Raw genomic sequence first — 15,959 nt, forward strand, 5'->3', positions numbered from 1 at the left:
GAGCTCTCTGGCTGAGGGAACATACCGGTCTCTGATTGGCCGAATAGTCCAGTCACGTGAAATAATAAAACAATGTCATTGGCCAATGAGCGCACATTTTTGTGCCCCAAGATTCACGTTTCATCCTCCAATGAGAAGCCGTCCTTGCCGAAACGACTGAAATGTTTGCTCGCTGCCGCACACACACGTTTGGCCGGAGCCCCGTAAAGGGGGAGGGGCTTCTCCGTGATAATGAGTGGCGATATATTATATTTTTTCACATTAACTTAAGTGGTAGTTGACAGGCTGACGGTCTCCCACACACATTTAGCGCGTCAAATGATTTAAATGATTTGGCATATAATGTTTTTTGACAGGATGTATTTTTTTTCTTTATCTCAAAATTTTAAGAGGGGCGGCGCCCTAGCGCCCTCTATGGACGCACCGCCACTGATATATATACATACACATATATCTATGTATATATATATACACATATATATATATATACACATATATATACACATATATATATATAGATATATATGTATATATGTACACATACATTCTGTATGTAAATATATATACATACATATATATACACATATATTTATCTACATATATATATATATATGTATATATATATACATATATATGTACATGTATATACATATATATGTATATTAATTATATATGTATAGAAATTTGAGGTATTTTTCAGGTAATTATGAAAACTCTCCCCTTTTTATTATAAATATGACTCAACTGATTGTGGTAACTCAAACATTTGTTATTATTTCCCGTAGAGAAATAAACGAGGCGAGAGCAGCGAGGTGACGAGGCCACGCACCTTTAATACTGTACATCAATACAGACTGTTTTCATTCATTATTATTATAGATGGTCAATGGCAAAACCTTTTTTTCCGTCTTATGAATTTCCATAAGTTAAGCAGCAAATGTAAATAGCACGTCATAGTTTCTTCTCTTTTTTTCCTATTTAAATTACTTTGGAACAAAAATCAAAAGGTTTGTCGGTCCCGTATAAATAGGAATGATATAGAACAAAAAAACGACAAAATAAAAGTGCAAAAATTGATAATTCCGCTTTATGAAGCAGAAGCATGAGGGGGCCACCGGTTCAGTTTGAACTCCTTTAACCTCGGAGTAGAAGACATTAGATATCATCAACCTAAAACATGGCGCCACCTACAGGCCGCGGTGTGTCATTACACCACCTGCACAATAATCCCCCCCAACAAAAAAATGACAAAACGTCTTCAGGAACGACCAAGTGAGCCGTTGTTTCCAAAAATTAGCATAAATTGAAATACAAAAATTAATATTGCAGAAGAATGACTGGAATTTAAGAACCGCATTCACTTCTTTCTTTTTTTAACCCCTTTCTTCCACTGAGTGGAACCTAAAAAAATCCAAATAATAATAGTCTGGCGATCCTAAAACTTCTTGCTTGTGAGATAACAAGAGGTCCTGCACTTCAATTATTATAAGTTGTGTTGGGCAAAAAACTATCTACAGTTGTACTTTTGGGGGGTTAGAACCCAGATTCTACGCCTCACCTGCAACCAGCACTTATTTCCTGCGGGATGAGTGTGTGTCTGTCCGAGTGTTCGTTGTCCGGTGTGTGTGTGTGTGTGTGTGTGGGGGGGGGGGGTCCCTCCTGAGGCTCAGGGCTGCCGGCGTTCCCTCTTGGTGAGCAGGTAGCACTGGATGGTCCTCAGCCGGTCTTTGGCCGGGGCGAACTCCGGCTGCAGCTTCAGGGTGGACTCGTACCAGCGCATGGCTTTCTCAAACTCCTCCTGTCGCCACCACGCACGCACAAACAACAACAACAATAACAACAACAAAAAATGAGTCAAAATCCCCCGGCAAAAAAAAAGAAGAAAAAAAAGTGAATTTATTTTTTCCCGGCGACGGGAAACGCGACAGCGGGACACGTTACCATGGCGATGTAGACGTTGGCGAGGGTGAAGTGGTTGACTACGAAGTGCGGCGCGATCTCCACCGCCATGCGGGCCACCGTGAGCGCGTCCTCCCACAGACGGGCATTCTGGAAGATGTTGGCCAGGCTGATGAGGGGCACGTCCTGGTGGGGGGGGGAAGAGTATTCCGTTGCGTAAAAAAAAAAAAACACACAAATTTTTCCGCTCAGGGCGACTTCAACCCGCCGACCCCGTCTCCCCACTTGCCTTCATGTGGTGGGGGGCGGAGTTCAGGGCCTGGCGCAGGCAGTCGATGGCCCTCTTGCCTTGACCTTTGACCCTCCAGTACAGGGCGGCCATGCTGGATAAAACCCACGACGTCTGATTCTGTATTTTAAATGGCAGTTTGGCGTGTTAGTGGGAAACACACACACACACATCAGAATGGCGTCCACACACTCTCACCACCTGAACACCAATCAGAGCGCCTACCTTCTCCAGAACTTTGGCGATGCGCGTTCCCACCTGCTCGAAGGACTGAGGAGAGAATTTGTCTTTGCCGAGGTTCTGCAGGACCTGGAGGTCACACACACACACACACACACACGAGGCCGTTACCTAAGAACTGTGTGTGTGTGTGTGTGTGTGTGTGTGAGGTGAGGTGGACCTTTGATTTCCTGATCCGCGGTTATCATTCAGAATATTTGTCACATCTTCATCAACTTCGTCCCTTTGGTGTTTATCGTGGAACATTTGGCTGCTTAAAAAGTTTAGCCCCGCCCCCACTGCTCCTCAACTGGCGATGTCATCACAATCCCGACTGTAAACTATTTTTTTGACATTAGTTTAAGTTAGTAGTTACGTTTCTTTCCCGTTTGATTATCTCGAAGATGACGGAGAGCCATTTATTATCGTCACTTTTCCAGTACTCCTCTCATCGATATCCCAAATGCTCCCGCTCGACTGATTTTAGGAGCGCGAGGCTGGAATATCGTTTCCCTGCGACAGCTTTTCCCCGACCGGAGGAACTAAAACTTTTTGGACGAGCATCTTCGCGGAAGTTTCCGATACCTCGCGCAGCTGGCTCTCCCCGGTGTAGTGGATGGCGGCGCGGTTGGCCACCCCGGCCAGGTGGTCCAGGGTGTGCATGCTGGCGGCCATGTTGGCGTTGCATAACGGTTCGGCGGCCGGCTCCTGGAGCGGAGTGGCGAAGTCGATGTGCTCAGTGATGCTGAAGGACAGAAGAAGAAGAAGAAGAAGAAGAAGAACAAAAAGAAGAAGAAGAGGAAGAACAACAAGAACAACAAAAAGAAGAACAAGAACAACAAAAAGAAGAAGAAGAACAACAAAAAGAAGAAGAAGAAGAAGAAGAAGAGAGATGAGATAAGGGGTAACCACCGTTACTTCAGGAGCCCAAACAAAGAGTGAACATTTTAAAGGGGTCTCAATACTTTCCGTACCCACTGAATATATATATATATATATTAACACACACACACATATATATATGTGTATATATATAACATATATATATACACATATATATATATAAATACACATATATATATGTGTTAATATATATTATATATATGTGTATATTTATATATTATATATACACACATATATATATATATACAGAAATAAATACATATATATATGTGTGTTAATATATATTATATATATATGTGTATATTTATATATATATAGTATATATTAACACACAAAATGAAAAAATAACGGGCGAAAAAGTGGATTTACTGGATTACGTGATTCGACGTCTTGTTGCGTTTGTGTTTTTCAGTTCAAAGACTTTTGCAAAAAAAATAAAAAAAGAGGTATAAAGCGGTTCCTTCAGGAGCCCGTGGGCCGTGTGTCCGTTACATGAGCGTTCCGTTACTCGAGATCAGGACAAGGGGGCGGAGGCTTACTCGATGTTCTTGGCGGAAACGGCCAACCAGGTGCTCGCCACGGTGGTGAGGTCGACCCTCCGTGTCCGCTGGCACTCCTCCGGCCCCGGCCAGCCGAGGTTGGTGTAATCCCTCCAGCGGCCTGAAGGGGGAAAACAAGTCAAATAAAAAAAAACACGACTCAAAGACATCGCGTGTTTTTTTCTGCCGACGTCGGCGCTTTGCCGTACCCGCCGGGCCGGGCGCCGGGATGGTCGGCCCGCTGATCTCCAACACGGAGTGACCTCCGGGCGGCGGCTCCCCGCCGTGGCCGTCGTCGGCGATCGCGGCGCCCTCCGCGCCGTCCACCTTCGTCTTCCTCACCCGCTTCACCTGGAAGGTGATCTGGAAGAAGAAGCAAAAGAAGAAGAAAAAAAAGGTCACAGATGTTTTTTTAAGGATTCGGCGCCGTCGAGCGCCTCCCGCCTCGCGGGCGTCGGCCGCGCACGCACCCACTCGGCGCCCTCGTCGTCTTCGCAGTTCCCGAAGCACGGCCCGCCGCCGCCGCGGGCGCCCATGACGCGGTCGTTCTTCAGCACCCGGATGCCGCGCAGGTCGCCGCGCTTGCCGCCGACGTCCAGCGCGCCCTCGAAAGCGCCCATCAGGTCCTCCTTCAGCTGCCACTCCTCCTCGCCTTCCACGCCGCCACCGCCGAACGGCGTGGGCATGTGAGCGGCTCCCGAGGCGGAGGGAGGCGCCCGCTGCTGCCCGGCCGCCTCGCCCGACCCGTTGCTGTCCAGGATGACTTCTGGACGGGACGGCGAGGGGGAAGTTAGACGGGTTTCTTCGCGCGATGGCCGAGTGATGTCATCGACGGCGTTCTCACTCTCAAAGAGCAGCGCGTCCTCCACGGCGGGCGCGTCCGGCTTCTCTTCGCCGCCCTCCCACTCCTCCAGCTGGACGGCGAGCTCCTTCTCGGCCGTGCAGGCGGCGCCGGCTGGGCCGAGACAAGTACACATATATACAAATAAATATATACACATATATATATATACAAATACATATATATACACATATAAATACATATATATACAAATAAATATATACACATATATACAAATATATATATATATTTGTATATATATGTGTATATATACACAAATAAATAGATACACATATATATACAAATAAATATATATTTATTTGTATATATATATGTGTGTATATATATATATATATATTTGTATATATATATATATTTATTTGTATATATATATGTGTATATATATATATGTGTATATATATACACATATATATACAAATAAATATATACATATATATTTATATGTAAAAATAAATATATATACACATATATATATACACAAATAAATAGATACACATATATACAAATAAATATATATATATTTATTTGTATATATATATGTGTATATATATATATTTATTTGTATATATATGTGTGTATATATATATATAGATATTTGTATATATATACATATATATACACATAAATAATGACACAAACCTTTCTCGTGTTAAATGGCAAAATGTGGGAGAAACATTTTACACGAGAAAGGTTTGTGTAATTATTTATGTATAAATATATATATATATATATATATATACACACACACATAACTACTGATGTGACCTCGTTCCCCCCGTTGTGCTTTCAGGAGCAACATTTAGCTTCAGAGTCAAATATAAACCCGACTAAATGTGGCGTTGAGCTATTTTCTGCCGCATTAATTATTGAGTGGCCAGATCTCTCCACTTCAAAGCCCCCCCCCCCCTCCTCACGCCCATGAGCAGAGAGAGGAGGGGGAGGGGCCTCCATTCACATTGGACGTGCAACACACACCAGTGTCCAGGGAAAGGTGTGTGTGTGTGTGTGGATTACATACATCCAATTTGTTTATTTTTAAGCTGTAAAGAAGAAACAATACAGACTTGGAGATGACGTCATAGTTTCCCGTTGTGTGTGTGTGTGTGTGTGTGTGTGATCCACTCACGGGAGCAGGGCTGCCGCTGCGAGAGGTTGTAGAGGAACGGGTAGAACTGCAGGCAGCGCAGCAGCGGCAGGCTGTTGCGACACTGATCGCAGCCGACGAAGGACGCGAAGGCCGAGGAAGAGGAGCGCGCCGCCGCCAGCACGCTGCGGAACAGCGCCAAGGCGCCGGTGGCGTTGCCCCGGGCCAGCTGCACGCTCACCAGGCTGAGCAGGGTGTGGGGCTAACGACAACATTCAGACGGTTCACGCACGTCGACCAATCGGTGGCCAGGAAACCAAATTTCGATGACTTGATTTTTAAATTTTTTTTATACGCGGAAAAAAAAGCGTTTACCTCCGAGGCGTTGACGGCGAGCGCGTGCTCCAGCAGCGCCTGCGCGTGGGCGGTCAGGCCGTGGTGCAGCAGCAGGTTGGCGGCGTTGGTGAGCGCCAGGTGGCGGCGGGCGGGCGGCGCCGCGGCGAGCGCGAGGCGCAGGCAGCGCAGGGCGCGGCTGGCGTTGCCCGCGGCCCGCCAGTAGAGGGCCGCCTCGCCGTGGAGCTGCCAGCGCGGCGCGGCGGCGGCGGCCTGCGGCGGAGCGAGAGCGCGTTGCCGTTAGCGGCGGAGGTCGATGCGAGATGACGTCAGAGCGTGAAAGATGGAAACGCGGATCCGACGGCGCCAAAACAAATGTGAGGTTTAGCAGAAGTCGTGCGACTCGCCTGGTTCAGAGCTTCAGAGATTCTGGAGCCGCTCTGATCCAAAGTCCAACCGCCGCTACGCAGCCGCAGAACCTGAGACAGAGACGCAGGTGAGGCTCTGCAGACACACACACACACACACACAAACACACACACACACACAGACACAGACAAACACACACACACACAGACACACACACACACACCCACACACACAGACACACACACACACACCCACACACACACACACAAACACGGACACACACATACTCACCCACACACACACACAGCCCCCCCACACACACACACACGCGCGCACACACACACACACACACAGACACACACACGGACACACACACACCCACACACACAGACACACACACACACCCACACACACACACAGACAAACACGGACACACACATACTCACCCACACACACAGCCCCACACACACGCACACAGACACACACACACACACACCTGGGCGGCAGAGGGGTCGGGCAGCGTCTTCTCCTCCAGAGGCCAGTCCAGCGAGGCGGGCAGCAGGGCGGGGTACGGCTGCGGGACGGCGCCGCAGTCGGGCAGCGCCGTCGCCGCCGGAGGCCGGCTGCTCCCGTAGAGGAGCGCCGCCACCGGGCTGAACACACACACACACACACACACTGTTAAGACAGGTCAGACTTTTCATGTGACATTCTTCCACGAGCCAATCGAGCGGCGGGGAGGAGCACCGACCCGAGGCCCTGCGTCTCGGGGGGGAGATAGTAGGTGGGCAGCAGGTGGGCGGGGGGGATGCTCGGGTACTCGTGGGCGCAGTCCGTCCTCTGAGGCCACAACTTCTTCTGGGTGTCCTAAAGGTGAAACACACACATATATTATAAATATATTTTATATATATATATATAAATAAATATAAAATATGTAGAAAAACAAATATAAAATATATAGAAAAACAAATATAAATTAAAGCTGCAAGCAGCGTCGAACGGGTCCTCGCTCACCCGCGCCGGTCGGGGGAGCCGGCGCCGAGGACCCGGGCGCGCCGGTCGGACTCGACTCGGGCCGTGACTTGTAACGAGCGCGACAAGTTTGGGGCGGATTCGACAAAGTCCAGTTCAGCCACTAGGTGCATGGACGGATTAAGAAACCACGGGCCCCTGGGCCTGTTCCTGTCAAGGCCCCCCCCCCCCCCATCGCTAACAAAACAGTCCGTATGGAACAACGATACCGGAGCTGAGCAGACAACATAACGCGAATTATATGACCATGACATGAATGACTTAAGCCTAGCATATACCGGCTACGGCGCATCGTGTCATATCATCATATTCATATCAATACAATGTTAATCACAGCGACGTCACGCGCGGAGGCTCAGGCCCAGGGGCCCCCTGAGCTCATGGGCCCCTGGGCCTGGGCCCGGTAGGCCCGTTGGTTAATCCATCCCTGACTAGGTGGCGCTTTAACTACGTGAACATATTCATGCGTCCCTACGTGAAGTATAGATCACGTCATGTAAATTCAATGTAAAAAAAAAAAGTGATGAAAAAAAGCTGTCTTGTCTTGGAATCAAACACGCATCTCCTGGTGTCCAGACCAACACTTAACATGGTGAGCTATGAGCCAGCTGATTTACAGGCAGCCGTAGCCGCTCACATTATTTTGGGCAGAAAAATTTGGGGCGGACTGAAGGAAGTCCAGTTGAGCCACTAGGTGGCGCTTTGAGTCTGTGAACATATCCATGCATCATGTGTCCCTATAAACAAAAACTCACGAAATCCGTGATTTAAAAGCCTCGTCCAGCTGTTTACTGACGTTAGTTATGTTAGAGTAGAGAGAGGGAGAGAGAGGAGAGAGAAGAGAGAAGAGAGAGAAGAGGCCTGCAGCCTGCGGTCTCCTTCTTCTTCTTGATGCACTCACAGCGGTTTGCATCCATATATTTGGTGCATTACCGCCACCTGTTGGCCTGGAGTATGAAACGCAGGTGGATGCCTGGAGGTGGAAGTGACTAAATGTGACACAGTGACACAGAAATCAATATTGGCGACATCCGGTACAGTTTAGAGCATGGTGCCAAGAGACTTTTCTTTCCGTCTACATGTGTTACATATACCTACCCAGCTTTATAAATGTAGGTCAAACGTAGCACCGGGGCTGCCTAATTGAAAATTTGTAGGTGGCGCTATGGAGCCAAATTACCATTTTTGAAGAATAAAAATCATATCTGGTAACTACATCTTTGATTCTTAATATGTTTGCCAAGGGTATTTTCACAGGGAGCATGTTTAGTCCCTCCAAAGCCCCTTCGTTGTTTGATGCGAAGAATGGGTTGCACGGCAATAGTGTAACACCGAACGTAAAATGCTTTGTGGGCTGACATCATGACAATGTTTGGATTGTGTGTTACAAATTTGAAGCCGATCTGATTGACCGACTAAGAGAAGCAAGCCTATCGTGAAAGTGAATAAATTATGGTTATTTTACTTTTCAATAGGTGATCAATAGGTGTTCCTGGAAGAAATGTGCTTGTTTCTTCGTGTGAATGTGTTCAGGCCTTGACTGGCATCACACATGATTTTTTGGGGAAGTATTGGATGAGTTTAAGCAATAGTTTTTAACATAAAGAAATCACAGAAAGTACAAAATTATTGGCAGTAAAAAAGCGTAAATTTTCTACCGACGAAAAGTCCGTTTTTTTTCACAGTGTTCATTATTCAAGTCTTGAGATTCTATAAAACTGATTTTTAGCCGATTCTGTTGGCGTTTTGTGGGAGAAATAATCGATGGGGAAAAAGTGGAAAAGGGCCAATTCAAGCAAAAAACGCCAAAAACGGCCAACTTTGGTGAATTATTGTAGCGCCCCCTACGGTTCAAATTGCACGAAATTTGCTGTGAATGTTTCAGGCTCCCTTCTGCACATAACCTGAAAGTCTGTTATTTTTTTCCCCAATAGTGTTGAAGTTATGAGCATTACAAAACAGGACACGCCCCTAAAATGTTCGTTGGGCCATAGATCCTTACCACAATGATATATTTGAAATAAGATGATAGATCTTAGATGATATAGCTTCCATGATCATTATCTCCAATAGGTTTGGTTTGAATTGGACCCCGTATGTCAGAGAAAACGCCTCTGATGTGTTTTTCACACAAAAAAATATGGCGGAAAATTTAAGTAGGCGGAGCTTAGGGTCCTGAGAGGTTTTTTTGTAGAGCAGGTCCAAGTGGACTTGGGAAAAATAAAAGCTAGTCATTTGAACAAACTGGGTGAGGGGCGTCGCCGGTCAAACTTCCAGGTGGCGCTAGAGAGCAATTTTTGAAAGCCGAATTTCGAAGTCGGTGTCATCCGTCTATTTTCACCAAGCCTGACAAGCTTGCCAAATTTGGTGAGTTTTGGGATATGATACATACCCCCAATATGCCCCCAATGTTCTAAAATAAAAATCCAGAAGAATAATAATACCCCTAACAATTTCAATAGGGTCCTCTCGGACAGACTTCGTCTGTCGCTCGGACCCTAAATATATAATAATTAGAGTGATTGAAATATATATATTATATAATATATATTATATTGTATGAAAATATAATATATATATATATATAATATACATTATATATGTTACATAATATAAATATATATATAATATAATATATATATTATATATAATTTATATATATTTAATATATATTATCTATATATATTATATAATATATAATATATATTTCAATCACTGTAATGTTTCCTGAAACACACAAAAAAAAGAAGCTGTTCTCCGTCTTGCCTGTGTGTAATCCTGCCGGCTGCCCCAGAGGGCCGCGGCGGGGTCCTGGTCCCCGGACACCGAGGGGTGGAGCTGGCGGCTGGCTGCCGTCTGGTTGGCGTTGCGCTCCGAGGCGAGCGCCACGCTGGACGCCACCGACACCTCCTCGCCGAACTAAGGGCGAACGGAGAAGAGAGAGAGGAGCTGAAGTCAGATATTTGTAATACTCGCGTTCCTTTGCTCCGATGGATGAACGGGATTTTCGGGAAGAGCCTCGCCTGGACGAAGTGGACGTGCTCGAACAGGTCGCCGCGGTGGTAGCGCACGGGCAGGTCGAAGGGGCAGTAGAGGCTGCGCTGCTGCTGACCCAGCCGACACATCTGGTGGTTCCCTGAACACACACACACACACACAATGCTTGGGTATTATATATAAATCTCTTTACCGCGTTGAACGCCCGTTGTGGGGTCCGTGCGCGTGGCGTCTCACCCAGCTGGGCTTCCTTGGCCATCTGCGTCTCGTGGATGATGTTGCTCAGGATCTGCTCCTCCTGCAGCAGCTTGTGCTTGTCCAGCGCCTCCTGCTGGCGGAGGTAGTGGTCGTGCTGCTTCTGGTACTCCTTCAGTTCGTTCAGCGTCCGCTGCAGCGACCTGGAGAGAGACACGGTCAAATATGAGAATACGGGACGACCCGACAAAGGAAAAACTTCTTCGTAAAAAGCAAAATCCTCTTTAAGTTACTGTAACTCTACGAGTGCAGAGTCATCGGACCCCGGGGTTTGCACGCCATTCACCCTTTCCTTTTTCCTTAGAAGCTGAATTCTGTCTCGTCTTTGTGACGTCGGGACCCTCAAACTCAAAAAAAATATATATATTATCAATAGGTTTGCCAGCACCTCAGGAAAACATCACTTAATTACCAAACGCCTACAAATGAGCACTTGGTAGTTAATAATAATAATAATAATAATAATCCATTTAATTCATATAGCGTTTTTTAAGGGTACTAAAAGACACTTTATATGTTTACATGTAATATTATTCTATATTTATTCTATCCTCGTTCAAGAGTTTTGCTGCTTTTTATTTTATTTTTATTTTTAATCTAACGGTTTCTTATTTATTTATTTTCGCTTATCACAGATAAAGTGTCACAAAGTGCAGCACAGTAATCAATTAAAACTAATTGGGCAATAACAGGGGGCAAAAACATTTCGACGGTTAAAAGAGCAAAGTACAATACACTGTAAAAGATGGTGCGGTAAAATAAGAGGATTAAAAAGCTGAATATTCAAATCATCTTTGCATTCCTGAGACCACCTTCCCATCTTCTGACAAGTGAAATCATGAAATCGTAGAATGACCAACGATTGTTCGGAAGCAGAAATAAAAAAGCATATTTGAAAACGGCCACATTACACTGAGGGAGGAGGGGGGGGGGGTACCTGTGCTGGGCCTCCAGCCGCTGCTCCAGCTTCTGCTGACACAGCACAGAGTGCTTCCTCCTCAGGGCCTGCTCGAAGCCCGGCTGGGCCTGCAGCGCCTGCTCGTAGCACAGCACCGAGTGGTTGTACTCCCCGAGCATCTGTTCCCACGGCGATGGAGAGGGGGGGGGGAGATAGAGGATATAGAAGAGGTCACACGGTGGTTTGTTTCGTGGAGGAATCACGCTGTAATGACACGACAAGAACTTCACCGACCAGCTATGCAAAGCTCAAAGAGAAGGTGATTAATCGCAGCGCTCCATTGGCTGTTGGCCTGACAATGACACGCCTCTGGGGGGGGGGCGGAAGGGAAAGATAGATTTTTGGCGGGAACGCTCCTCTGGCCGCGGACGGACCGGACAATCGTGATTCTACTGAGATTAAAAAAGTCCCCACGCGTAAAAGGTCTGGTTATCGATTTGTCTTCTATTAAACGCAGACGAGTGCAAAACCAACGCGCTAGAAGCTGAATTCTGTCTCGTCTTTGTGACGTCGGGACCCTCAAACTCAAAAAAAAATTTATATATATATATATATTATCAATAAGTTTGCCAGCACCTCAGGAAAACATCACTTTATTACCAAACGCCGACAAATGAGCACTTGGTAGTTAATAATAATAATAATAATCCATTTAATTCATATAGCGCTTTTTAAGGGTACGAAAAGACACTTTATATGTTTACATGTGATATTATTCTTATTTATTCTATCCTCGTTCAAGAGTTTTGGTGCTTTTGTTTTATTTTTATTTTTTACCAAACGGTTTCTTAATCCTCTTTAAAAAAAAATGTGAAAAGTGCCATAGATCTGATTTCATTATTATTATATTTCTATATTATTATTTAATAATAATAACAATAATAATAATAACAATTAAAATGATAATAATAATAATGTTTTCAAAGACACTTTACATGGAACATTCATACACCGTAAACACAGCTACGGGGAGCAATTCAGGGTTAAGTGTCTTGCTCAAGGACACATCGACTGGGGCGGGGATTGACCCGGCAACCCCCTGATTGACAGACGGACCCGCTGACCCCTGACCCCACAGTCGCCCCCGTATAGTTAGTTAAGAACTAAACTTCTCAGACTCACGGCGTAGATGTTGCCCAGCGTGTAGTGGCTGGTGAAGAGGTCCGACGTCAGGTCCATGGCGGCGTGGGCGAGGATGGCGGCGTCCGCGGAGAAGTGGGCGCGGTGCAGAATGTTGGCCATGTTGACCAGGGCCACGTCCTTGTGCTGCCTACCACACACACACACACACACACACGATGCGAGAGCGTGAACACCTGTGAGCCGTCTCACGCGACAGAAACAACAAGACAAACTGCAGCGGCGTCCTTCCCCGAGGCGCCCGCCCTCACCTCGGGGAGAAGTGCAGCGCGCGCACCACGCAGTCGACGGCCCTCTGAGGCTCGTTCTTCATGCGCCAGTAGAACGACGCCATGTTGTACAGCACCCAGGACGACGAGTTCTGGAACACACGAGGCGCACACACACAGACTGTCGGCGGGGGGCGGTGGGAAGGGAACGCGGCTCTGAGAGGAGAGACGCCGAGGCCTTCCCGCCGTACCCTCAGCAGCTCCTGGTGGATGCGGTGGCCCACGTCGTCCACGCTGCGGCCCAGACGGTGGGACAGCGAGCTGAAGATGGGGTCCTCCTTGGAGAGCAGCGGGGAGGTCAAGTTCGCCCTCTCCTGCACGCCCTGCAGCGGAGAGAGGAGGCCACATTCACTTGGAGTTCGGGCACGTGATCGGTACCTCTGATCACGTGATCGGTACCTTTGATCATGTGATCGGTACCTTTGTGTGGTGTGCAGTAAAGTATTTTTCAAATGTCTTTGAGTACCTTATTATTATTATTATTATTACATTTTAATAATATATATATATAATAATAAAAAATATTATTAAATAATAATATATTATTATTATTAAATAATAATAAATATTATTATTATTCAATAATAATAAAGAAATAAAATAATAATAATGAAATCAGATCTATGGCGCTTTTCAGAGTAAAAATACAAGAAAGAGGATTTACATACAGTTAGATAAAAAATAAAATAAAGCAGTAAAACTCTTTAATGAGAATAGAATAAATAAATAAAGAGTAAAATTAAAGAAACGATCAGGGGAAGGCAAATCTGAAGGTGTGTTTTGCATATTTAAATATCATACAAAACCACTTTGTTGATAAACTGAAATAAAAGTTTAGCCCCCCCCCGCCCCCCCCAATAAAATCCAACTTCCCCATGAGCCCTTCTTCATTTTAATTCATATTATTATTATTGGGGGCGAAGTACATCTCGGTGCAGCAACCATCAGCATTGCGACCAGCGGCTGAGTCAATAGTTTGCATAAGCAAAACCTCGCCTGCTCTCACGGGGAGAGCCCTCCTCCGCCCAGGTACACACGCCGTCCTGCTTCTCCGCTGTGTGTGTGTGTGTGTGAGTGGCGAATCGTTATACATGTCTCGCTGTATGCTATTCTCTCCTGTATGTGCCTGTTTTTCTATGATTTTGAATAAGCCCCCCACTGAAACTGTAAACAGGACATTGCTGTAAAATGTCAGATCCACCAAAGCCAATGGGTGAATACCCCCCCCCCCCCGACTCACCCTGAGATGCTGGAAAGCGTGGATGCTATAATGTAGTTCAAACACTTTTGCACAGTCGGGCTTTTCTAGATCTGGGGGCAGAGCGGACCGGGGATCCACGTAGTCTTCGGGGCTTCAGGAGGAGGACAGCGGAAAGACACGACATAAAAAAGCAACAACACTTAATTCACTTGTTAGAAACGTCGATAAACGCCGCCGATGGCGTGTTTCTCAGGGGGGGGGGGGGGGGGGGCTCACCCGATGTCTTTGCTCTCCAGGGAAACGTAGGTGCCGTCGTACAGGTCCAGGTCTCCCAGGGGCACCTTGGCCATGACGCAGTCCGCGTCCTCCTTGTAGTGCCTCTGCTCCAGCCCCGTGTCCCGGTCCTCGTTCTCCTCGATGTGGATCTTCTGCTCCACCAGCTGCTTCTGCTTAACCGAGGCCACAAAGGGGAGAGGGAGGGGGGGGGGGCAATCATGAGAAACGGATGGATGGATGAATATGAATAGAAGTGGGCACTGGCCGTGTTGTGGTTCTGCACGAATGAAACTGAAGGCGAGAGACCTCATCGGCCATGAGAGGGAAAGAAGAGATGAAGCAGAACGAGATCCCGAGGAGACACACGCACCTCCAGCTTCTTGAGGTAGTCGACCCGAGCCTCTTGCCTCATGAAGATCACGACGTCGTGCGGATGCTTCAGATTTAAAGGCGAGTCGACCTGAAACAACAACAGCAATAAAAAGTGAGTTGAATAACCAGCTGATACATTTAAGGACGTGATAATACTATTGGGTGACGTGTGCAATGTTCTTGTTCTACTTTCACTTTCAAAATGTAACGTTGTAAGCCAATTAGAGCCACCCCCAAATAAAGCCTGACACATTAACCTGCACCCCGAATAAAGCTCGTAGTGTGACAGCAGCTGTCAACCAAACCCAACGAGATATCGCGATATCTCCAGCAAAATCAATAGAATAAGCGATTCCCGACGCGAACGCGGGCCCTGTGACGCTCTGGTCATCTTGACCTCGCCCCAACGTCACGTTACATTTTATATTTAAATAAACTTTCTCGCTGGTGTGTGAACGTCCCCCCCACCCGCCCCCGCTGCTGGCCAACGGGTCCTCCTCGAGGCTATAGAAATGACGTGGAGACACTCCCGTTAACGCGCGTGTAGCTCCGCCGGAGCTAGCCGCCTCACGTCCGCGTTAGCTGTCGGTGTCATACTTGCTGCTGGAGCTTCCCGTCCTCCGTGACGACCCAGTGGGTCGTGGCCCCTCCGGAGTCCACGATCAGTGCGCAGAGGAGGATGAAAAGCTCCCCCCGGAATGACGTTTTTCGCGAACAGTTGACGAGACGGGGCAAAGACTCGGGACATATTTTCCCGAGGTCCGCCATTTTTTCTGTCTCATTTTGCTCTGTGGCAGCAACGGTAAGCCCCAGAAATAACTGCGGCCTCCGGCCAGAGGGGGGCGCTGTCGCGTCGAACGACAACAACAACACCCGCCGCGGTAAAACTCTACAGGTTGCCGTTGATGACATACGGAAAAGACAAAACAGGAAATACTGTCGAAAACGGAAAAAAAGAA

General features: G+C 46.8%; 1 protein-coding gene across 3 annotated transcripts; it reads right to left on the bottom strand.

The window, feature by feature from the left end:
• Positions 1-813: 813 nt before the first annotated feature.
• On the bottom strand, positions 814-15,912 carry ttc17 (tetratricopeptide repeat domain 17). 3 transcript variants are annotated; one of them, XM_056412342.1, is made up of 25 exons: positions 15,598-15,912; positions 14,999-15,088; positions 14,629-14,798; positions 14,392-14,503; positions 13,343-13,474; positions 13,134-13,243; positions 12,865-13,012; positions 11,722-11,861; positions 10,767-10,927; positions 10,556-10,668; positions 10,299-10,451; positions 7,249-7,364; positions 6,994-7,150; positions 6,536-6,607; positions 6,171-6,401; positions 5,838-6,057; positions 4,694-4,804; positions 4,320-4,615; positions 4,059-4,212; positions 3,850-3,970; positions 2,993-3,152; positions 2,414-2,497; positions 2,189-2,308; positions 1,942-2,085; positions 814-1,798 (listed from the first exon to the last, which is right to left on the bottom strand). In XM_056412342.1, the coding sequence occupies exons 1-25, from the start codon at positions 15,910-15,912 to the stop codon at positions 1,667-1,669; spliced, it is 3,762 nt and encodes a 1,253-aa protein (XP_056268317.1). In that variant the 3' UTR covers positions 814-1,666. The 3 variants fall into 3 exon arrangements, with proteins under 3 accessions (XP_056268317.1, XP_056268316.1, XP_056268318.1); XM_056412341.1 differs by having other exon boundaries at positions 4,320-4,804; XM_056412343.1 differs by lacking the exons at positions 814-1,798; positions 1,942-2,085; positions 2,189-2,308; positions 2,414-2,497 and adding an exon at positions 2,504-2,741 and having other exon boundaries at positions 4,320-4,804.
• Between the last annotated feature and the right edge of the window lie 47 nt (positions 15,913-15,959).

Source organism: Pseudoliparis swirei, chromosome 4 (assembly GCF_029220125.1).
Source record: "Pseudoliparis swirei isolate HS2019 ecotype Mariana Trench chromosome 4, NWPU_hadal_v1, whole genome shotgun sequence".
Lineage (NCBI taxonomy): Eukaryota > Metazoa > Chordata > Actinopteri > Perciformes > Liparidae > Pseudoliparis > Pseudoliparis swirei.

Coding starts and splice junctions, on each gene's coding strand:
- ttc17 (XM_056412341.1), bottom strand. CDS start 15,912: ATGTCATCAACGGCAACCTGTAGAGTTTTACCGCGGCGGGTGTTGTTG. Junction 10,928..11,721: donor CGGCTGGAGGCCCAGCACAG/GTACCCCCCCCC, acceptor GTCTCTCTCCAG/GTCGCTGCAGCGGACGCTGA. Junction 1,799..1,941: donor CCAACGTCTACATCGCCATG/GTAACGTGTCCC, acceptor TGGTGGCGACAG/GAGGAGTTTGAGAAAGCCAT.